This window comes from Emericellopsis atlantica, assembly GCF_019669845.1.
Source record: "Emericellopsis atlantica unplaced genomic scaffold F5Z01scaffold_1, whole genome shotgun sequence".
In the NCBI taxonomy this organism is placed as follows: domain Eukaryota; kingdom Fungi; phylum Ascomycota; class Sordariomycetes; order Hypocreales; family Bionectriaceae; genus Emericellopsis; species Emericellopsis atlantica.
The window spans coordinates 1,020,760-1,042,171 of NW_025764703.1; the positions used below are offsets into that span (position 1 = coordinate 1,020,760).

The 21,412-nt window shown below is 57.6% G+C and overlaps 11 protein-coding genes across 11 annotated transcripts; 6 read left to right on the top strand and 5 right to left on the bottom strand.

The window, feature by feature from the left end:
- Positions 1-45: 45 nt before the first annotated feature.
- Positions 46-1,159, top strand: F5Z01DRAFT_716665 (putative SRP receptor beta subunit; the record flags this gene model as incomplete). The annotated part of the gene is made up of 1 exon (XM_046266531.1): positions 46-1,159. The coding sequence occupies exon 1, from the start codon at positions 293-295 to the stop codon at positions 1,157-1,159; it is 867 nt and encodes a 288-aa protein (XP_046123050.1). The 5' UTR covers positions 46-292.
- Positions 1,159-3,018, bottom strand: F5Z01DRAFT_642387 (cystathionine beta-synthase). The gene has a single exon (XM_046262634.1). The coding sequence runs from the start codon at positions 2,855-2,857 to the stop codon at positions 1,316-1,318; it is 1,542 nt and encodes a 513-aa protein (XP_046123051.1). The 5' UTR covers positions 2,858-3,018; the 3' UTR covers positions 1,159-1,315.
- Positions 3,019-4,240: 1,222 nt separating this feature from the next.
- On the top strand, positions 4,241-5,813 carry F5Z01DRAFT_669857 (uncharacterized protein; the record flags this gene model as incomplete). The annotated part of the gene is made up of 3 exons (XM_046264481.1): positions 4,241-4,347; positions 4,398-5,420; positions 5,471-5,813. 3 exons carry the CDS (start codon positions 4,241-4,243, stop codon positions 5,811-5,813), a joined length of 1,473 nt encoding a protein of 490 aa, XP_046123052.1.
- Positions 5,814-5,949: 136 nt separating this feature from the next.
- Positions 5,950-7,087, bottom strand: F5Z01DRAFT_642393 (uncharacterized protein). The gene has a single exon (XM_046262635.1). It carries the CDS (start codon positions 6,668-6,670, stop codon positions 6,221-6,223), a length of 450 nt encoding a protein of 149 aa, XP_046123053.1. The 5' UTR covers positions 6,671-7,087; the 3' UTR covers positions 5,950-6,220.
- Positions 7,088-7,210: 123 nt separating this feature from the next.
- F5Z01DRAFT_614410 (glycosyl hydrolase) lies at positions 7,211-9,511 on the bottom strand (the record flags this gene model as incomplete). Its single annotated transcript, XM_046260814.1, has 1 exon — positions 7,211-9,511. The coding sequence occupies one exon, from the start codon at positions 9,509-9,511 to the stop codon at positions 7,211-7,213; it is 2,301 nt and encodes a 766-aa protein (XP_046123054.1).
- Positions 9,512-10,143: 632 nt separating this feature from the next.
- Positions 10,144-11,791, top strand: F5Z01DRAFT_26499 (beta-1,6-galactanase). Its single transcript, XM_046258614.1, has 2 exons — positions 10,144-10,501; positions 10,558-11,791. The coding sequence occupies exons 1-2, from the start codon at positions 10,282-10,284 to the stop codon at positions 11,757-11,759; spliced, it is 1,422 nt and encodes a 473-aa protein (XP_046123055.1). The 5' UTR covers positions 10,144-10,281; the 3' UTR covers positions 11,760-11,791.
- On the bottom strand, positions 11,792-14,123 carry F5Z01DRAFT_26514 (uncharacterized protein). Its single transcript, XM_046258619.1, has 3 exons — positions 13,901-14,123; positions 12,874-13,850; positions 11,792-12,824 (listed from the first exon to the last, which is right to left on the bottom strand). Exons 1-3 carry the CDS (start codon positions 14,014-14,016, stop codon positions 11,824-11,826), a joined length of 2,094 nt encoding a protein of 697 aa, XP_046123056.1. The 5' UTR covers positions 14,017-14,123; the 3' UTR covers positions 11,792-11,823.
- A 1,153-nt stretch (positions 14,124-15,276) lies between these two features.
- On the top strand, positions 15,277-17,171 carry F5Z01DRAFT_685251 (uncharacterized protein; the record flags this gene model as incomplete). Its single annotated transcript, XM_046265956.1, has 2 exons — positions 15,277-16,175; positions 16,230-17,171. The coding sequence occupies 2 exons, from the start codon at positions 15,277-15,279 to the stop codon at positions 16,723-16,725; spliced, it is 1,395 nt and encodes a 464-aa protein (XP_046123057.1). The 3' UTR covers positions 16,726-17,171.
- F5Z01DRAFT_26669 (uncharacterized protein) lies at positions 16,961-17,524 on the top strand. The gene is made up of 2 exons (XM_046258636.1): positions 16,961-17,252; positions 17,308-17,524. Exons 1-2 carry the CDS (start codon positions 17,195-17,197, stop codon positions 17,496-17,498), a joined length of 249 nt encoding a protein of 82 aa, XP_046123058.1. The 5' UTR covers positions 16,961-17,194; the 3' UTR covers positions 17,499-17,524.
- A 26-nt stretch (positions 17,525-17,550) lies between these two features.
- Positions 17,551-18,825, bottom strand: F5Z01DRAFT_669864 (WD repeat-containing protein 79; the record flags this gene model as incomplete). Its single annotated transcript, XM_046264482.1, has 1 exon — positions 17,551-18,825. The coding sequence occupies one exon, from the start codon at positions 18,823-18,825 to the stop codon at positions 17,551-17,553; it is 1,275 nt and encodes a 424-aa protein (XP_046123059.1).
- A 1,268-nt stretch (positions 18,826-20,093) lies between these two features.
- On the top strand, positions 20,094-21,287 carry F5Z01DRAFT_669865 (uncharacterized protein; the record flags this gene model as incomplete). The annotated part of the gene is made up of 3 exons (XM_046264483.1): positions 20,094-20,170; positions 20,223-20,480; positions 20,543-21,287. 3 exons carry the CDS (start codon positions 20,094-20,096, stop codon positions 21,285-21,287), a joined length of 1,080 nt encoding a protein of 359 aa, XP_046123060.1.
- Positions 21,288-21,412: the final 125 nt, after the last annotated feature.

Here is a 21,412-nt window from a genome sequence, read left to right on the forward strand (position 1 = left end):
ATGTCATGTTGGACTCTGGAGAACTATACTTGAAACACATGGCGAGAAGAAAATTAGAAGAAGGGAATCATCATTGCACCGTGGAATACGTTAAATCTCCTGAATGTGTGGCATGCCGACCTTCAGTCACTTGGACCCATACAGCCACAGGGTAGCCCAGACCCCGAGCGGTGCCACTCAACCAGACCCTCACTCTGTCCCGCCATAATTTCGCCTCCAACCTGTCCTCGAGACATCCCCCTCCAGTCCAAAACAGCTTCAGCGCGATCAACCCGCACGACGACGCGCAACGATGGCTTTCGCCGACATCTTGGAAGCGCTCCTCACGCCGTCCCTGCCCATCCTCGCCCTGGGCATCCTCATCATCATCGGCGCGCCCCTGCTCCTCCACATCGCCCTCGCCTCGTCCTCGACCTACATCACGCCGCCGACCGTCCTCCTCCTCGGGCCCCTGGCCTCAGGAAAGACATCGCTCCTGACCCTCTTTGAGCGCGGGACGCCCGCGGAGACGCACACGTCGCAGTCGACGACGAGCGTCGAGCTCAATGCCTCCACGGACGCGGACTCGAAGCAGAGTTTCCGGAACCACGACGACACCAGTGGGACGCACACCAAGTTCATCCTCGTCGACACACCGGGGCATGGGAAGCTGCGCAACTTGGCGTTTGGCAAGCTCGAGCGCGCCGAGACGCTCAAGGCCATTGTCTTTGTGGTGGACGCGGCGGCCCTGAGCGAGCAGGATGTCCTGTCGACCACGGCGTCGTACCTCTACGACGTCCTCCTGCTTCTGCAGAAGAGGGCCGCGGACAAGAGCAAGACGAAGAAGAGCGTTGTGCCGGTCATGATTGCGGCGAACAAGATGGATCTATTCACGGCGCTGCCGGCTACCATGGTCCGGACGAACCTGGAAGTGGAGCTCACGAGGATCCGGGCCACGCGCAGCAAGGGACTGCTCGACTCGGGCGTCGGCATGGACGATGTGGGCTCGGAGGACCAGGACGCCTGGCTGGGCGAGTATGGCTCTGAAAAGTTCTCGTTCAAGCAGATGCAGGAGTTTGACATTGACGTGGATGTCCTCCCCGGGAGCATCACTGGCGAGGAGGGCACTGGGGCGGACAAGTGGTGGTGGTGGATTGCGCAGAAGATAGCAAATGCGTGAATTTTAAATTATTCAATGGGGGAGACGTTGAGTCTCGCAGGCCGTTCTTTTTCTATGTCCCGACTCTCGTATCGCTGTTGTTGATGCTGATTTTCCCAAAAACGCCGTACATGATCCCGTCCAGATGATTCATGACAAATATCCCTTTTCCTTTGATTAAAGCTTCTTGTTCACCATCCAGGTCAGAAGATCGACCTTTGTCACAATCGCAATGGGCTTGGAGAGCGTCGCGTCCTCGCTGGTCTCTGTGACGACAGCCGCGCTGTTCCACTCAAAGAACTTGCTCAGCTCGGTGAGAGACGTCTCACGCGTGATTTGGACAAACTTGCGCTTCTTGTCCTTCTTGCCCAGGGCGGCGTTCTGGCGAGGATCCGTAATGATCTCGTCGAGGTGGGCAAAGTCAAACATGACGTCCTTGACCTGACTTTCTCCCGTGGCGCGACCGCGAGAGATGTAGCTGAGCAAGTTGCCGAGGGTGACGAGGCCGACGAGCTTGGAGGGCGTGGTGGAGGACAGAACGGGGAGCTGGTCAAAGCCCTTGTCGCGCATGGTTTCGATGGCCTCGGAGCAGGAAGCCGCCGCAGAGATGGACGTCACCGGCTTCAAGCGCAGCGAGGCAATGGTGGCGCCCGCGTAGGGGTCAGTCTCCTTCTTGTCAGCCGACTTTGTGACCTCGACGCCGTTGGTGGGCAGGAGCTTGTTGGCGGCCAGCCAGTCGTCGTCGGCAAACTTGCTGAGGTAGCTCCTGATGCTGTCGGGCAGGACGACGACGACAACGTCGCCCTTTTTGAAGCCATACTCCCTCACGGCCAGCACCATGGCGGCCATGGCCGACCCAGAGCTGCCTCCGACCAGCAGCCCCTCCTCGGAGATCAAGCGACGGGCCAGGAAGAAGGACTCTTGGTCGTCGGTCTTGTACCACTTGTCCACAGTCTCGCGGTCAAGCACGTCGGGGATGAAGTCGTAGCCGATGCCCTCGACCTTGTACTGAGCGTTCATGTGCTCCTCGTTGAGCGCCTCGGGGACGGCGAGAATGCTGCCCTGGGGATCAGCGGCAATGATCTTGACATCCTTGCTGTGCTTTCGGATACCGCGTGCCAGACCCGTGATTGTGCCGCCCGTACCAGCGCCAGCGACGACAGCGTTCAGCTTGCCGCCCGTCTGCTCCCAGATCTCCTCGGCCGTGCCGTACTCGTGGGCGAGGGGGTTGTTGGGGTTGCTGTACTGGTCGAGGATATGAGCGTTGGGCATCTCCTTTTCCAGGCGGCGGGCGACGCCAATGTGCGACTCGGGGCTGTCCCACGCGGCCTGGGTGGGGGTGCGGATGATGGTGGCGCCCAGTGCACGCAGGACCGAGACCTTTTCCGCCGACATCTTCTCGGGCAGGGTGATGATGGTCTTGTAGCCCTTGATGGCACCGACGAGGGCGAGGCCAATGCCGGTGTTGCCGCTGGTGGGCTCGATCAGGGTGTCGCCGGGCTTGATGCGGCCGCTCTTCTCTGCCTCCTCGACCATGCGGAGGGCGATGCGGTCCTTGACGCTGCCGCCGGCGTTGAAGAACTCGGCCTTGACGTAGACATCGCACTCGATCCCGAGGGCCTGGGGAATTCTGTTGAGGCGGACGAGGGGGGTGTTGCCAATGAGGTCGGTGGCCGATGCGACAGTGGGCGCATTGCGGGGGGTGTGGGCGACGGACATGGTGGTTTTGTTGATGTTGACGGGATGGATGAGCGGTCGAAGAAATGCGTAGAAGAAGGGGGTTTAGCAGCAGAGACAAAGCCTCATAGCACGGTCACCGTAGGGAGAGAAGTAAGAGTAGGTTCAATGTCGCCATGCATTCACTGCGAGGGGATCATGTGTTTGCTAGGAAATTCATTTTTTCGCCCCGCGCTTAGCCGCTTCGAAGCGCACTAATTCTTTGTTCTAGGGGATCGGCAACCCCCGAATGGCATCTGCCAGTGACAGCGTATTACTCATCAAGGAGATAATAATCCAGTCATGCTTTTGTCCACCCTGCTATTACTCCGTAAAATCAATGTTCAATCTTCATGTTCTGGAGCACTTGTATCGCTGACGCGAGATCCGCGCCTCATTGCACCATTGCACATTGCCTGGCAGACGCTTCAATTGGGCGCTCGCCCACAGTAGTCAGGGTGCGTTCCTCCTTGGGACAGCATGCATTCAAAGCGGCCACAGGGAGTGAAGAATGATCTCGACTGAGTCTAGGCTGATGGGTGAAAGGATCCTTGAACACTCCCATTGACCCTTTCGTCTTTTCTTGTTTTGCCATGGCAGCAGAATGTTTCTTGTCGGTTTCTCCGCATGCCGCAGATCGCAGAGCCGCCAAGGGCGCAGAACAAAGGGACCATCTCACGACATTGTCCTTTCCCATCGAGGCAGGAGATCAAGCGACTTGGAGCGCCACACTCTCCCCTCACCGTAGTGGCCGGCAGTGGCCGGGTTAAGTGAGTCGATGGTGCACCCTTATCGTGAGTGGTTGATTAAAGACCACCATCGTAGTAGAGGCTGCAGAGCAGGGATGCTTATCGCGGGCGGTTGCTGGAATATCTTGACTTCACCAAGGGCACGGCAGGGCAGGGCCTCAGAGATTGGCCAGCTATTTGTTCAACAAGCTGGCGAATCTTCCAAGGCGCGGAAACGTTGTCTCCACACTCAAAGCACTCTTCTACGCTAATTTCCGAATACAACCATACAATTATGCTTGTTCCTGGCGCGATCACTCACACGACATGCGGCGCCAACCAACGCACCCCGCCGAGCACCCAATGCTGCGACCTGCCTCTTTGGACCACAGCCGACGACTTGTATGGGGGATCTTTCGCCTCTCCACCTGTTGACAAAGACCCTCACAGGGATCTTTGGTAGCAGGCGTCGCCATGGCAAGGCGAGGCACCAATTGCGCGGGCGAGGCCAACAGGTGCTCGAGGCTCGTCCTGGCGCTTCGCACCTGCTGCCAGTCACTCTATTTAAGGGCTCCTGTCCCTTCGCGCTGATCTCCAACTTCTCGAATCTCTCACCGACATCTTTATTGAGCTTCGGTATCGCCATCACTTTCCCACGATGAAGACTACCAGCCTGCTCGCGGCCGGCCTCGCGGCTTCCGGTGCTGCTGCCACCAGCAGCAAGCTCACCCCCGATGCCATTGAGAACGACATTCACACAGACAAGTCAGATACCTGCCATTGGAGTCTTTGAGACGCGCGCTGACAAGACCCAGGCTTCAGAATGTCCTCTGGAACTTCAACAAGATCGCCCGCGACAATGGCGGGAACCGTGCCTTTGGCTTGCCCGGCTACAATGCCTCGCTCGACTTCATCCTCGAGCGCGTCCAGACACGCTTTGGCAAGCACCTCGATACCTTTGTCCAGCCCTTCACCCACCTGTTCGCCACGACGTATGAAATCGCCGTGACTGGCCCTGACGGTGACCTCGAGAACATCCTCACCCTGCAATACAACAACCCCACCCCAGAGGGTGGTGTCACGGGCGACCTCGTCGCCTTGCCCATTGACGATGAGCGTGGCTCCGGCTGTTTCGCTGACCAATGGGAGGGGATCGATGTTGAGGGCAAGATCGCACTCATCAAGCGTGGCACTTGCGCCATCTCGGACAAGCTGAGGCTGGCCAAGGACAATGGCGCCATTGGCGCCCTCCTCATCCACAACGTGCCTGGCAATTCCATCACCGCCGCCACCCTTGGGGCGGAGAACTATGGCCAGATCTCCCCCGTCGCTGTCATCACCCTTGAGCAGGGTACAGCCTGGAAGGAGGCAGTCGACGCTGGCGAGACCATTGAGGTCCATCTTCTCGTCGATGCCACTGCCGAGGACCGTGAGACCTGGAACATCATCTCAGAGACCAAGGAGGGCGATGCCGACAATGTCGTCATGCTCGGTGCCCATCTCGACTCCGTCCAGGAGGGCCCTGGTGTCAACGACGACGGCTCTGGTTCCGCGGCTCTGCTCGAGCTCGTCGGCTCAGTTAAGAAGTACAAGGGCTTCAAGAACAAGATCCGCTTCGCCTGGTGGGGTGCGGAGGAGAGCGGTCTGGTCGGTTCCACCTACTACGTTCAGAGCCTCTCCGAGGAGGAGAAGGACAAGGTGCGCTTCTACTGGAACTACGACATGATCGGCTCCCCTGAGCCTTTCTACCACGTCTATGCCGACGACGACGCCGACAAGACGGGCGGCAAGTACATTGTCGACTACCTGACCGAGAAGGGCTTCCCTGCCGAATATGCGTGAGTCGAGCGAAAGCGCATCGTTGTAACGTGTGACTGATCGAGTACAGTGCTTTCGGTAGCTCCTCCGACTACGTTGCGTTCCTCGAGGCTGGCATCCCCTCCTCTGGCATCTTCACGGGCGCCGGAGCGCCCCAGGATGTCTGCTACCATCTCGCCTGCGACGACCTCGACAATGTCAACTACGAGGCGCTCACGGTCAACGCAAAGGCGGCTGGTCGTGCCCTCGCCGCGCTCGCCAACGATCTTTCCGAGGTGCCCCCTCGCGCCATGTCGTCGGTCAACCCCTCGAGCAAGCGTGGTGTTGCCCGCGATCTCACCAAGTGGAGGCGCGTGGCTTCGGGCGTCGAGAAGCACCACTCGTGCGCCGGCGACAAGAAGAACACTGTATAAATGATGAAGGAATGATGATGACGATGGTTATGAAAAGCGGGTTGAGCGTTAGGTATGTGAGCGGTTGTAGCATAGAGGCGTTGCTTCGGCGGTTGTAGAATAAGCGAATGCGAATAGGATGTACATTCGACACGACTGTGAGATACAGTCCTTGTGAGACCTCCATATGTAAATCAACCTGAGCCCCTTGTGTTTCCATCATTAGACTGCTTGATCTTTCCAAAACATCTCAAGGACCTTCCGCTGATCGTCCTTTCGTATAGCACTAATATCCCGAAGTGTTGCGACCACTTCAATGCTCCCAAGCCTTCGTATACAACAACGGACATATCCCTCCAATTGCCCCGTATATATCGTAATCATTATTCGTTCCACATAACAAAAAGTCCAGCTCTCCGCATCCCCTCTCAAGCCTTATGCTTCACCTTTGGATTGTTTCTCGGATTCGGAATCGGAATCGCCTTGTACGTCGGGTACCGCGGTCCCCCCGGTATCCTCTCCGAAACCCTCACGCTCTCCCTGACACTCTGGCTCACACGCACGGGCGGAGGTCTTGCAGCCCGCGGTGGCGGTCGCACAGGCACGCCGCGGATGGGCCGTTCGCGGTCCTCACTGGACGTTGACGACGACGAAGAAGAAGAAGAAGAGGTGAATGCGGACGAGGAGCGGTGCCGTCTTCGATTGACCCTGCGTATCTCGCTCTGGTAGCGCGTCCACTTGATGCAGCAGAATATCATGAGGAGGATGGCAATGATACTGCCGACGACAGAGCCAGCAATCGCGGCGGCGTCGCGATCTGTCAGGCCATCCGACGTACCGCGGATTCGCAAGACGACAGGAGCGGGAACCACGGCCATTTTGTTTCGAATCTCCCACTTGCGACGATGAAGAAAGAATGGGAAAAAGTGAGACAGTGTGTATGAGCAGCCGCTGACAGGGCTGAAGGAGACCACCCCCGAGACTTATGGGCGAGCCTGCTCCCTCCCTCCCCCCTTGAGGCATCGAGGTAGTACAAACCCTCGACAAGGCAGACAAGGCAAGGCGGCGACCCCGTCATCTGACTCTCATGCGGGCTGGCCAAACGGCCAGAGGCCTCGAAGATGGTGTGCATATGTGGTCGTGAATGCGACCGGCAGGGCTGCATCTACATGGCAGCTCGGCGAATGGGCGTTGGTTGTTGCGTATGCAAGTGAGCTGGCTTGCAGCACGGGCAGCTCGCTGGGTAGTTACACGCATATTAGTAGAACTGGTGTGGAGGGACTCTTCAAAAGGGCGTTTGGTTCATTTGGTGTCTTATCATGCAAACCAGAGGGACACGCATATGGCGTGGGACTAGGTGACTGCACAGCGAGACGTCGCACGAATACAATATCATTTCAACATGAACGAGGCTCTATCTACGCCATCCACTCCTTCACCAGGCTCCGCTTGCATTTCCCGTCACACCCAGGGATGGTTTCCGCATCCACGCCGCCAATCGTCGGGACGACCTTCTCAAACAGCCCCGTCTCCTCATCAATGTTCAACCTGTCAATGGTGACCTCCCTGTTCGTGCCGTTGCCGTCGGGGATCTTGAAGCGGTGGTACACAATGTACCAGTCGTCAGTCCCGGGGACGTTGAGGACAGAGTCGTGTCCGGTACCCAGGATGCCCTTCTCAACATCCTTCTCGAGGAGGACGCCGTGGTACGTCCAGGGACCATCAGGGCTAGGGGCTGTGGCATACCCGACGCGGTAGTTCTCGGAGCGCGTGTCGTCAATCGAGTAGGTCATGTGGTACAAACCGTCGCGGTAGTTGACAAAGCTGCCCTCGCGGTAGTCCGTCAGACCCTGCTGCTCGGCGGCGGTCGACCAGTCGACGCTGACCATGTCGTCGTTGAGCTGCGCGTACACGGGCGTCCCGTTGCCCCAGTAGAGGTAGTACGTGCCGGAGACGGGATCCCGGAAGACGCAGGGGTCGATGGAGCCGCCACTCGTCGCGACCGCCTCGGTGCCGGTGACAATGGGCTCGGGCTGCGCAACAAAGGGACCCTCGGGCGAGTCACCGACGGCCACGCCCATGGTCTTGGCGTTGTACTCGGGATTGTTGCCGCTGAAGTAGAAGTAGAACTTGCCGTCCTTCTCCGCAATGGTCGGCGCCCACGCGTTGCCGGTGGCCCAGGGGACGTTGCCGTTCTCGCCGCCGAGGGTGAGGAAGGGCTGATCGGAGCGGACCCAGTCGACGAGGTCGGTGGACTTCCAGACGTAGAACTCGAAGCCGCCCCAGCCAGGCGTGCCGTCTGTCGTGGCGTAGATGTAGTAGTTGCAGTCATTGGGGAAGGTGGCAATGTTGGGGTCTGCGTAGTAGCCAGGGAGCAGAGCGAGGTCCTCGCTCTGTCGCTTGGCTGTCGCGAGAGGGGAGCGCTTCGCTGGCTGTTGAGCGCCCGAGTGGAGGGCCTCAAGCTCAGCGGCCGTGACTGGCAGCACGGTGCCGTGACGAGGACTTGGTGGCAGGCTGTAGTCGGCAGAGACCTGCCAGTCGGGGTTGGCAATGTCGGCGGTCTCCAGGGGGATGTACCCACGGTTGACATATTCGTCTACAAAGAGATAGTACTTGTCACCGTGCACATCACCGGGGTTCGAATTGAAGGCAGTCGGTCCCTCCACAGCCTGGGTGCCAGCGTCACGACCGATGCAGGTGGCAATGACGGTCCAGGAGTCGAGTGTGCCACGCAGGTTGGTTGAGCTTTCCTGGATGATATCAGAGCATCCGGTGCCGCTCGCGCCCTCATCCTTGGTGAAGCGGTAGTACGTGTCAGAAGCTTTGAGGACGGTCGAGTCGATCCTGGACATGCCATTGTCCTGCCAGATGACCGGCTCGCCAAAGGTGATGAAGTCGCGGGTGGTGGCGTACAGCATGCGATGGTAGCTGGTGCCGGTATGGTCGGGGTCGTTCTCGTTGTCGTAGAGCGACGAGGCCCAGAAGACAATATACTCGCCGATGCTGTCGTCAAAGTACGCTTCAGGCGCCCAGGTGTTGCCTGCGTTGTCGGGGGCCACCTTGACATGGCGCTGCTCCGACCAGTTGATGAGGTCGTTGGACTCCCACACCTCGAGATAGAGGCTGCCTTTCCTGACGGCATCACCCCACGAGGTGCCACTTCCGATGGAAAGGTCTGTGGCAATGAGGTAGAATGTGTCACCTTCAGGGGACCTGATGATGAACGGATCGCGGAGACCGCCTGTGCCCTTGGATGAGGTGAGCACTGGTTGGCCGTTGTTGAGCTCGGCCCACGACAAAGCGTCGTTGCCGTTACTGGCGGCGAAGAAAATGTTCTCGCCTGCGAGCGTGTTGCCGACAAAGTAGGCGAAGGCATAGCCCTCGAAGGGGTCCAGCTGCACTGCCGGTTGTACCGTGGTGGTGATGGTGTGCTTTATGGTCTCGCCATTCGAGGTGACAGACGCCGTCAGGTTGACCTGGGCCTGGGATGATGGACGCTTAACAACGCCCGAGTGTGAGATGATGTCCGCGTCCGATGAAGACCACTCAATGTCATGTCCATCGACGCTCGAGGGCAGAGTGACACTGCCTCGAATGTCGTCCGCCTTGTGGATGTTGATTGCCTTGAGGGACGACGCAATGCTCGACGTAGGAGCGCCTACCGCCAGGCCCAGGAGGCCGAGCAGAGTGGCGGCTGGCGTGATGGGAGAGGTTCTCATGATGGCTGCTGAACAGGCTCTTGTCCCGGTGCCAACAATTTCCTTGATATCGACCATCGACCCATCTTATATAGTCCTCTGGACCCGCCAGCGCGAAGCACTTGATGAGCTTCGGTCCAACGGGAGCCGAGGGTTTGACACCAGTGTCGCTTGGATACGAAGCATCATTCGACGCAACGTGAGCGGCAGACAAACATCACCATCCCCATGGGGAAATGCCCCGGCATTTGCGTTCCAATCGGGGCGAGCAGCGAGCTCCTACTGCCGACAAAGTGGACGCCTTGGCCTTGGCGGCCCAATACTAGCTCCAGTCCCTTCATAAAACCATCATTATGAGCTTAAAGGTTACGCACGCCACTAAGGGGGCGGCTGTACGTAGTTGTCAACTTCCTCTTGAGGAGATCGGTCCATGTGCGCGTGCAGGCGTTTCCAGCCATTGGCGCGCGTGGACTCGTCCCCACGGTCTCCCCCCTGGTCAAGTTCGCGGGGACTGACTCGGGGGATGATCACCACGCTCGGCACATTGCTCTCGCTACTACCGAGCCAGTGACGTCGAACGACGTGGGAACTTGTTGGAGAACTCTCGCAATTTCCCGCCATGTTTCCCTCCCCGCAGCTTCGTTGTCCGGAGGCCGGGGAAGTTGGGAACATTGTGTGTGGGGTCCTGCTCTTCGGGAGGAAGAGTATAAGTAGCCGGCGTTGCGTCGCCCTCTAGGCAAAGCGCTGGAGAGCATTGAGGTCTAGAAATCCCTCACACTCTCAATTCAATCATGCTCGGGCTTGTGACTGGTTTTCTGGCTGCTGCCACCGTCCTCGCGGGTAGCACCGCCGGCGCTGCGCTTGAAGGACGGTCGTATGACACGGACCTGCACTCGTACGCTCTGCGTGAGGAACAATGGCCCTATGGGCCTGCCCACACCGAGGGTCGCCATATCGTCAACTCTCGGGGTGACAAGATCAAATGGGCGGGCATCAACTGGCCCCTGTCCGGTATGTTAACCTGGGCCCGTCTGCTGCCTTGTCTCTTCGCTGACTAAACGTCTTAGGTGAAACCATGGTGCCCGAAGGACTCGAGAAACGTCCGGCGGGGGACATCTTGGACGATCTCAGCTCGATGGGGATGAACTTCCTCCGCATGGGCTACTCGGCCACCATGGTTGACGAGGTGTACGAATCTGACCAGGACGATGTCCCCCTCGAAGCGGCCATGATCAAGGCTATGGGCTACTACAACGGAACCCGCGTCACGTCCGAAATTGTCAAGCACAACCCCTCGTGGAATCGCACCACGGGACGCTTCCAGATCTGGGGCGACATTGTCGACATGGCGGCCAAGAGGGGCATGTTTGTCCACCCAGATATGCACATCGCCAAGGCCGGCTGGTGCTGTGGCCACGACGACGGCAGTGCCTGGTTCGGCGACGAGGACTTCAACGTCAAGAACTGGACGCGTGCGCTGTCCTACGTCGCCGACTGGGCCAAGGACTTCCCCAACGTCGTCTCCATGTCGCTCGTCAACGAGCTGCGCCAGCCGTGGGTCGACGACTACCCCAAGTTCGGCTACAACTGGATGACCCTCGTCGGCAACATGACCCTCGGCTCCGACGCAATCCACAAGGCCAACCCGGACCTGCTCATCTCCTGGTCCGGCCTGCAGTTTGACGAGGATCTGTCCGCTCTCACCAGCGGCACCAACCTCCTCACGTCGCCCTGCTACATGTGCGTGTCCGTACAGGACTCCCCTCGGCGCGACCCAGTCATCTTCAACCTGGACGAACACGCATGGGGTGACAAGGTATTCTACGAGCTGCACCTGTACACCATGACCGAGGACCTTGACGTCGGCACGTGCGACATTATCAAGGCGCAGCTGTACCGCGCGGGCTTCAACGCGCTGGGCATGGACAGGCCCAAGGACTGCGACCTGCTCGAGAACCACTACCTCGGCCCGTGCCGGGAGCCGTCGCGCCTCACGCCCGTGGCGATGACCGAGTTTGGCACCGCGCAGGACGAGACGCTGCTGAACAACAGCTACATTGACTGCCTACGCGAGTTCACCACCGAGAACGACGTCAGCTGGGCCATGTGGGCGGTGGCCGGTTCGTACAGGGTGCGCTCGGGCGGGCAGAATGTCAACGATACCTGGGGCATGATGAACTTTGACTGGGATGGTTTCCGATTCGAGGAGGGCGTCGAGGAGGTCTGGAAGCCATGGGTCCAGGAGACAAACGTCACAAAGAAGGACTAGATGCAGTAGTAGCATTGGAAATAGATATCGATTCAAGTCGTTGTAGATGTGGCTGGTCTTCAAGTTACGATTCAGTCGTTCCGCCCTCGGCAGCCGCTGCCTCGGTGCGTATCGACTGATTCTGCTGCATGGCCAAGAGGGCTGTCGTGATATTGTCGATTTTGCTGTTCAGCTCGGCAATCTGCGCCGCCAAGGACGTGTCCGCGTTGACATCTTCGTCGACGTCCTCCGACTTTTGCTTGCCCATCTTGCCGAACGCGCTGGCGCTCAGGAGGGGCATGGTGGGCCGGTTGTAGGCTGACGAGGGTCGAATCTGGGGCATCGTTGGTCTGCGGTGCGATTCGCGCGGCTGCTCCGCGGGACTTTCGAAGCCAGCCAAGAAAACCTGGGACTCTCGGTGTTGGAGGCACTCGTACGCCTTGATGACGGCAATGATGGGCAGATGAGAAATCTTCAATGCCGCAATGCGCGCCTTGAGTATAGCGGGGGAATTTGGGAACGCGAGAGACAACGGGCCGAACATGATCCAGGCGATAAAGTTAAAGGGCGGATAGAAGTGGATGAGTCGGTTGCTCGTCGATGCCTCCAGCACGTACACCGCGTAGACGTAGAGATATTCCTCTCGAGCGTGGTTGATGACGCGGGAGAAGCTGTTGGAGAGAATACCAGTCAGGGAGCTGAGCAAGAGGATGTTGGAGAAGATGACGAGGATGATCATCAACGGTGGTCCAAAAATGGGATCAATTTGGTCCATGATATCGAAACCAACGTAGCTGGATCCGAAGAAGATTCGGGTGAGAATAATCGACATGCTCCCGAGTCTGAAATTGCCGCGACCCAGGAGGGAGAAGGTGGTCAAGAAGCCCAGGAAGAAGATGGCCAGTAGTACCATGAACTTGCAAAAGTCCTTGCCCATCTCCTTCAAGCATGGAATCAGCGTTCCCCAATAAGGACTCAAGCTCAGGATGGAGCAGATGCGCGGGATGAGAAACAGGGCCTCTAGTGCGAGTATGTCAAAGGCCCAGCCACTGAGCTCATGATTGTTCTGGATGAGTCCAATGATCCCTTTGATAACTGTCAGCTGGTAATGGCGAGTCTCGCATAGGTGACTTACGAAGGATGATAAAGACAATTCCAATCAGAATCACAATCATGTCAAAAAAATTCCAGATGTCGGCCGTGTATATAACGCTTCCCGCATCGCCCCATTCACTCAGCTCGTCAAAGAGGAACGCAGCGAACCAGAACCACAAGGCAAATTCGACCCCCGTAAGCCGATCTTTCGGCGGAACAATAAGCACAGCGTAGAAAAGACAGAGGAAGATGCCAAAGAAGACAACTTCCCAGCACTTCATGTACTTGGGCACCCTCAGCCGCGAGTAAGGGTCAGCTCTGTCGGGGTGATAGAAGCGAGGCTGCTTCCTCGCGTGGAGTGACAAGGCATCCCAGTATACGATCTGCCCGTTCCATATGCCAGTCAAAATCTTCTGTACCACATGCTGGCTCAGGAAGCGCTTAGCATCCGCCACGGCAGCAATCTCAAGCGCGTTCAGTCCTTCAAAGGCAGCGCTCGGATCCTCGTCGTCTGGGCCCGCTGAAGCAGAGTCATGGCTCCCTTCTGTCAGCCTCGACAGCGAGAAGAGCAGTTCGCTTCGCTTGGTTTTGCTTCCTGTCGGCGCAGATATTGAATTGCTTCGATCGGTCCTTGCCGAGAAGCGCGATAGCAAAGGTGCTAGCTCAGCGTTGTCCTCAGGGTCCTGCGACGTCTGGGCCGCCAGCGGGCCCATCTGGCTCGGGAGCTGGGCCTCGGGGATCTCATACAGGCAATAGTCCAAGGCCACACGCTCCGGGAAGCGTGTCAGGAACCTCCATGCAACAATCTCGCAGGCGCTCGACCGTGTCGGACCAAGCCCCTGCTCGTTTTCATCATCGACAGCGTAATGCCATTTCAAGGCCAGGAGGGCGTTGACGATGGCTTGATTCTCGCAGTTCTTGGCCAGATGGTCGACCAAGACGCGCAAACAGTTGCCGGATGATGTTGTCCGCAATTGCTCAAATGTGCTGGGCAGCTCAATGACTTCCTCAAAGTATCTGATGCGTGTCAGCCCAAACTCGAGATATTCATGGGGATGTATACATACTTTGAGAGCTTTCTCACCACAGTGCGAAAGGAATCAAGTTCTTTGATGTCGGGAAGCTCAATATCCCAGTCGTCTGCCGACGATTTTGCACCTGCAGGTGCTCGTAGAGGTGGCATCTCAGGCCAGCGGAGTTGGTGTGAAGGACGTGGAGTTGTCGGCAGTTGGAAAACTGTTGGATGTCTTAGCTGCAGGGATGCAAGTGCTCTTTCTGACTACGTACTGCAATGAGCCCGTCGTATACTGGACTTGATTCCATGGAATTGGGGATTTAAATACGTGAAATGCTTTCTGCGAGAGAAAACTCTTATTTTATTTCGTGGTGCTGAGATTTATGAGAGAACGCAAATCGTCAACGTTCCTGGCCGCGTGGTTAACTCCAAGACCCACTATTGAGGAGGTTCAGCTCCGGGTATCGTGATTTTGTTCTCTGGGGAAAGAGCAATCCAAGGTGACGGCATCAACGGCACGTGACGCACTCTCGAGGTTGCCGCAAATCTGGACAGAATTGAGTAAAACTGACCCAAGAATTGAATCATTCCTCATGCAATGAGTACTACGTACCTTACCCTGGTGACAATTGTCCCGCGACGACGTATCATCGTCGGTGCATCGCGTCCTGCGCGTCGCGAGAGAACATAGGTTCATTTTCTGCTCTGTTGCTCGCAGGCCACCACACCAGACTGGATCTGGAAGATACAGTATTACGTCGCACTACCTATCCGTACACTGGAGCATACCAATTCAGATAAAGAGGTTGGTGTGATGTGACATGGAATCGAATGCGCGTGGTGCAGAGATGGTCTTGGGTTGAATCTATATTTGGGCCGCACCGCCACGATGCAGCATGTCTTGGCGTACAATTGTGGACAGTGCCGGCTCATATACGCACAGTACAATGCACCACTCTCAATGCGTCGCTTACAGTGCGAACTGCGTCAGCCTTATGTATCCAGTCTCGAATTTGGGGGTCGCTGCACCATGCTCAAGTCGTACTAATAATAAATGAGTGAGGCATCTCGCCTTGATCATCTCTGTGCGACTTGACACTCGCATTGACTGTTCTCGTTATTGGCTGCTAACAACGTCGTAACAAAAATCGGATTTCTGTCGCTGGAAGAACGCCCCCCGTCCGCTTGTTGTCTGGTGGACCCCTGCCAGCTGCCAACGCTGTGCTCCCCCCGTTGCCCTGGAAGCTGAGCCTTCTCTTTTCTCAGTCCGAGTTCCAAATCTGTTTGCACTCGCTCTCCTTCGTCATCTCGTCGCCAGACTCAGACTTCCCGGTGACGACCTCTCTCGCTCTCCGGATTTTGAGTCGTGACAACACCAAGGCCAGCGTCGTCGTGGCGCGTGTCTGAAAGTCTAAGACAACAACCATCATGACCCGCCGGCGATCATCACCGTATCGAATACATGAGCCAACGACGTTCATCATTACGCTCCTCACAACCACATCTGCGCACATTCTCCCACAACGGACCACAGTACTGCCTTACCAGACACTCGACGTTCTCCCCTATCCCATACCCACGGCTGCGTTGTTCCCCCGGCAACAGGCCCTCAACACGATATGCGGGTACATTGGAGGCGACCCCGAGCTGGCTGCGACATGCTCGGCGGGATCACATTGCGCTGTCGACGTGGCGCATAACGCAATAGGCTGCTGCCCAAATGGCGACGTCGCATGTACAACTGGTGTGTATACAGCCTGCGTTGACAGCGACAGTCCCCCGCAGAATGCGATTGACCCATACGTCTTCACCTGCGGCAGCGGCGATGGTGGCTGCTTCAGGAACGACTTTGAGGGAGGATTCTTCCAGTACGGTTGTGGAGGCAGCGCCGCTACGGTGAGGATGACTGCTAGCGGGAAAACGGATGTCGAGCTGGGAACTGTGAGCGTCGAGATGACGGAACAACCTTCCACGCTATCAGAGCCAACAACCCTGGGGACAGGCACAAGGACGAAAAGCGCGACACAATCAACAGATACCACAGAGAGCGACAGCTCAAGTAGTACCGCTGAGGAAGAATCGACGACTGCAACGAGGACAACAGAGCGACCAAGCGCGACTGAGACGAGCGGCGGGGCTGACGACGACGACACTGCCGCTCCCGAAAACAGTGGCAATGGGCCGAATACTGGTGCTATTATCGGAGGCACCCTAGGCGGTGTGGCTTTTGTTGCCATGGTGGCCGTGTTGGCGCTGTATCTGTGGCGCCGTCGGAAGGGCAACTCCAGGCAAGGGCCTGGTCAGCAAGGCGACACCAAGTATATCAGGTATGGCGTCTCCATCACAGCACTTGGATCCGCGAGCGAGACTAACAAAAGCAGCCCCATGACCGACGCACGCCATCCGTTCGAACCCCTATCTGCTGTGCAAGAAGTCGACGAATCCCAGCTACCGCGGGACGGTCCCCGTACGACTGATGGCGCCGGCGCCGGCACATCGCTAGGCGTATCATCCGAGTCCAACCCCAACGAGGAGCCGCGCCACACGGTCTCGCCATACTGGTCATCCGTCTCATCGCGCGGCGGCGCCGTCGAGGGCTCTGGATATCAAGAAAAGGACAGCATGCCCCTGACTAGTGAGATGGGCATGAGTCCCACGATCGTCCGGTCATCGGACCATCATCCGCATCCCGTGGCGGCGCAGTTCATGGATAGCCGAGACGTTGAAATGACGGATCGCATGGGCGCCGCCGACAGCAGTAACAATCAGTCCGGCGACGGCGACTATGGGACGTATCCTGGACCACGGAGGGGCGGAGGCGGCGGTGCGCTGTGGCAGCAGAACCGTGTCCAGACAAAGAACATGAATTGGCTGTAGAGGAGGGCGGCTACCTGCGTTGATGAGATGTTTTGGTTTTTTAGAATAGCATCAGCATGGATACCCATAGCTTAGCATTAGAAGGAGTCAGACGAGGGCTCAGGATAGCAGGGCCGTGCTTCAATGATGGCTTCAATGATTGATGACTCCAATGATGACGGCAGCGTCTCACTTTCGCACGTCGATTGAATATTGCTATGAACGATTAATTGCATCATATGCTGGTGTTGCTTTTACAAGCTGTCGGTGCGCTTGGATCGTCCCTTGATGCTGCTTGCGGACTAGACTAGCCGCCGAGTTGGTGTGCGCGTGTCATAGACTAACATGTTAGTCGCAGCCGCACTCGCACTACAACGTCAGTGACTACAAGTAAGACTGAGAGTATCGCAATGTACATTTAAAATCAAAGTAGTTGTTCACATTCCAGAATTACCTCTGCCCACGCCACAAATCAACTAAAAGCTTCAAGATGACCTCTTCAAAGGGAAAGCCTACTGATCCGGAGCTCAGGGAGGAGCTCAAGGAAGGTGACTAGAGAAATTGTGCACACATGAACAACAAGTCGCTGAAACGGAGCAATAGAGATCAAGCAAGAGCCCAACAAGTCCGGCGGCGGTCAGGGCCAATGGTCCGCGTGGAAGGCGAGCAAGCTGGCCAAGGAGTACGAGAAGCAAGGCGGTGGCTATGAGAATGAGCCCGGGTCCAAGAACGAGCCTAAGAAGGGGGAGCCGGAGCCCAAGAGCGAGACGCAGAAGCAGAAGGAGACGAGTTGATCAAAAGGGTAGTTATTTGCGTTGGTCGGGTATCTCTGTTTAGTTACAATATCTACTTGTGGGTAGTGCCGTGTATTGGCAGCCCTTGCGCCTCGGTGTCCAAATCGGTGGACTCGTCTGCTTGTGAGGCCGCAATAGACCATAATCTCAGTGCCGAGTCGTCCAGAATGGTGCTCCCATCTGTTTGGAGGATGTTCCCCTTGCCCTCGTCGCCGGCGTCCTCGTCGTTTTTTGTCGCGTACTCCCATCCGCCAGAGCACGTCGCGACGACAGAACCGCTTGAGTGAAGGGCGACACTACCCATGGGTGCATCATGTGCTCTCCAGCCCCAGGTCTCCTTGGCATCAAAGTCGCCATGAAGCCCGACGCCCTCCCAGACACTAACCCTCCCGTCATCACCGCCAGCCCAGACCTCGAATCCGCCGTCCTCTCCTCCTGGAAAGACATCCACGTTTAACTTCTGCTGGGTGTTGGCCCGTCGACCTTTGAGAATGCTGAGCAGTTGTCCGGTGACGCGCACGTCGTACACCAGCAGCCCGGGGGCATTGCGTTCGTTGACCAGGAGGTATCGTCCGCAATGCGACCAGATCGTCTGTACGATGCCCTGCCCAGGGACGCCGCCCTCGTCGGCGGCCGCCGCGATGCTCCAGTTGGCGACGGTCTTTTCGGACCGCGAGAGATCGTACATGCCTACCCATCTCGTTCTCGTGCCGGCGGCGATGATCCCACCCTCGGCGCCGGCGGCGGAGGAGCTCAGAGCCGAGACGGTACCCTTCATGCCGATCCCGTTGCCTTTGCGGATATGCCGCTTCGAAGGGATCGTCGCCACCGTCGTCACGGGTCCGTCACTTGAATGGCCCGTGATGTCGAACAGGTCAAGCCGATTCGTAGAGCCTACGACAAAGTGCGTACCCGGATACTGCCATAGGACGGACGAGGGCGTGATGTACGCTTCCGTCTCATGCTTGATGAGCTTGTAGCCCCGGATAGGGGCACATGCCTCGTCGTTGGGGAAGCAATTATACAGCTGCAGTGGGTGATCACGACAGCCAGCGAGGAAATGCTGTGTGGTAGGCTCCTGGAGGGAGAAGTACGGAGCTGGCGCGATGATCTGTGACGGCTCTGGCAGGGTGACCTGTCCCTGCGCCTGAAGCGTGGTCTGCTCTCCTGACAACAGATCGTCCGGCAGTGCGAACGCGCTGATCACTTGGTCCGAGGAGCTAGTGAGGACCGTGGTGCCATCGGCAGTCCACTGCGCGGAGGTGTAGAACGAGGTGCCCTGGTGAGGATGGTTGCACCGCGCCAGAAGGCGCGTGCTGGGACTCATCCTTCAATCTCGAGGCCGTCAAGGGCTATTAAGTGCCGCGAGATAAGGATGAGATGTGATCGGCCAAGGCAGACTCCTTGTTCATCTCCGTTGGCTGCAGGCTAGCAGTCTTGGCGGCTCAATTGGCAACGTGCGTGCGTGCGTGCTCGCTCGCTCCCGCTGCTGTTTCTTCTCGTGTCGGCACGGGCTGGTTGGCACGGCGAGGGCCTGCCGAGACACTAGTCTTTGTCTTGGCTGCTGGCTGACCCAACCTTGTTCACCAGGAGGTGAGCGCCCAAATAAGTGAGAAGCGGCACGACGTTGGCCAGGGTGGACTAACTTGTGCATAGGATGGCGCGATATGGGAAGATTCGGACGCAGCTCAGGGACCATGGGAATGTTGGCGGCTGGGATGGGCTTCTGGGAATTGACTGCCTGTAGCATGGAAAATTCAGCGGGAGGGACGCCCTAAATTCTGATGGATTGAAGGGTCAGTAGCGGGTACGATCAGGCACAAAAGGTGCTTGTAGAGGCCTAGAGATCCACCGCTGCTCAGTGCATGCCCGCTACGCTCGACGTCATCTGGATGCCTACGTCAGGGTACCGGTGCTGATCCCGTGTCTGCTAGTTTCATCGGACGCGCGAGGTACATCACCCGCCAGGGAAGCGTGTGCAGTGACCTGTGACCCTAGCACCTCTCAGGTCCCATCAGATGCACTGCAGCGGGCCTGCCGCGCTCTTAAGTGGATTGGGCCGACCTCTATTGGCTTGGCATTCTTTGGGCATTTGACCTCCAGCCTCCGGCTGCCAGGCACGCATCTGCTCCCATCGCCCGGCCTCACCTCCAAGTCGACTCACCCGGCCTCACCTTATCTCATCGCGACAAGGCCTTCGATCGTGCGAATCAACATATCGGCACTCAGCACCGCGCTACTTCACATAGACCCGGCGGTTGACCTCCAGCGCCGCAACGCTCCTTTGCTGCCAACAGCCTGCCCGAAACGTCATTGCATCCAGTCGTGTCTACCATCATCAAACCGACGCGCCAGCGGACTGTTCCATCGCCATCTTCTGCGTTCCTTACTCTTCTTGCTGCATTCTCATCCTCGGGCCATCGCTATCATGCTCTTCTGAGCAGCCGCTCATCCCCCACACGGCTGCGACTGAGGCACTGACGGCCCGTTTGTAGAGTGAAGAGCTGTCCATCACCATTCCAACTCATCTTGTCTACGCCTGGGTACTGAATCAACGCATCTATACATCACTTTCGCATCTTTTACCGATTAGCCATGGACCTCTTTGGAGCCGCGCGCGATGAGTGCGATGTCTACCGGAGCCCTGGCTTCGTCCAGCTGTTTGTGTCAAGGTTCGTCAGACGGTGACTCACCTGGCTCCCATCTATACTAACATGTTCACAGTATCTTGGTGATAGGTATTCTCTTCTCCTACCTCCCCCAGCATTATCGCATCATCTCGCGCGGTACTTCTGAAGGGATATCGCCCTACTTTGTGCTGCTGGGGACGACTTCGGCAACCGCCGGTTTCGGCAACATCCTCAGCACACAAGAGTCCCGCACGGCCATGGGATGCTGTAAGGAGCTCGATGGCTACCAATGTACGGCCGGTCTCTTGGGCGTCGCCCAATTTGGCACGCAATGGGTCTGCTTTAGTCTCATGTAAGTCCGACTCTCGATCTGGTTGGTTGGTGGGCGGGCTGCTAACTACGCAACCTACACAGCTTGGTGCTCTTCCTCATCTTCTTTCGCTACAAGGAAGCGGCCGTCCCTCAGGAGGAGCTTAGAGGGCAAGCTCCAGGCTGGCGCACCGCCATCACCGTCGGGCTGCTTTGTGTCATCCACGGCCTCTTTGTCATCATCTTGACGGGGTACTTTTTCCTCGCGCGCCCCAAGCAACTCAATTCTTGGGCCAACTTTCTCGGTATCATGAGCACAGCCCTTGCGTCGGTCCAATACGTGCCTCAGATCTATACAACATATCGCCTCAAGCACGTAGGCAGTCTCAGCATCCCCATGATGTGTATCCAGACACCCGGCGGCCTGTTGTTTGCGTTCAATCTCTACGTCAGGCTGGGTTGGGAGGGATGGAGTACGTGGATGATCTTCCTGTTTACTGCCGCCATGCAGGGTGCCGTTCTCTTCATGGGCATCTACTACGAGGTGACACGTCGTTCTCCTCCCGAGAACGAAGGCGGTATTACATGGGTCGACAACGCGCCCAGCGTGCCCGGATCACCTGACGAGCAACACCACCCACGCCGCCGACCGCAACCCAATCGCACATACTCGGAAGGCCTCGAGCGTGGCCTGCCTGGGCCTTTTACCGGCCATCCCGAGCTCTACGCCGACAACGAGGATGAGCTGGAGCAATTACACGAGCGCGAACAGCGTGCCATTCTTCGCGAATCGCAACCGCTGCTCAAACCAGGGGGCATTGGACACCCGCGACAGGACTACAGCGGGTAAAAGGAGTGCACATGATACGGCGTCGAACGCGGGCTTGGCTGTCTTTGTATATTTATTTCGCTTCTCTGCACATATCACGGGCTTCTGTTGGTGGTGGGTTGGACTGGCGAATGCCGCCGGGCTCA

Excerpts from the sequence above, each read along its gene's own strand:
- F5Z01DRAFT_642387 (XM_046262634.1), bottom strand. The coding sequence starts at position 2,857 with ATGTCCGTCGCCCACACCCCCCGCAATGCGCCCACTGTCGCATCGGCC.
- F5Z01DRAFT_26499 (XM_046258614.1), top strand. The coding sequence starts at position 10,282 with ATGCTCGGGCTTGTGACTGGTTTTCTGGCTGCTGCCACCGTCCTCGCG. Across the intron at positions 10,502-10,557 it reads CATCAACTGGCCCCTGTCCG|GTGAAACCATGGTGCCCGAA; the intron begins GTATGTTAACCT and ends TAAACGTCTTAG.
- F5Z01DRAFT_642393 (XM_046262635.1), bottom strand. The coding sequence starts at position 6,670 with ATGGCCGTGGTTCCCGCTCCTGTCGTCTTGCGAATCCGCGGTACGTCG.
- F5Z01DRAFT_26669 (XM_046258636.1), top strand. The coding sequence starts at position 17,195 with ATGACCTCTTCAAAGGGAAAGCCTACTGATCCGGAGCTCAGGGAGGAG. Across the intron at positions 17,253-17,307 it reads CAGGGAGGAGCTCAAGGAAG|AGATCAAGCAAGAGCCCAAC; the intron begins GTGACTAGAGAA and ends ACGGAGCAATAG.
- F5Z01DRAFT_26514 (XM_046258619.1), bottom strand. The coding sequence starts at position 14,016 with ATGCCACCTCTACGAGCACCTGCAGGTGCAAAATCGTCGGCAGACGAC. Across the intron at positions 13,851-13,900 it reads GTGGTGAGAAAGCTCTCAAA|ATACTTTGAGGAAGTCATTG; the intron begins GTATGTATACAT and ends GACACGCATCAG. Across the intron at positions 12,825-12,873 it reads AATTGTCTTTATCATCCTTC|GGATCATTGGACTCATCCAG; the intron begins GTAAGTCACCTA and ends CAGTTATCAAAG.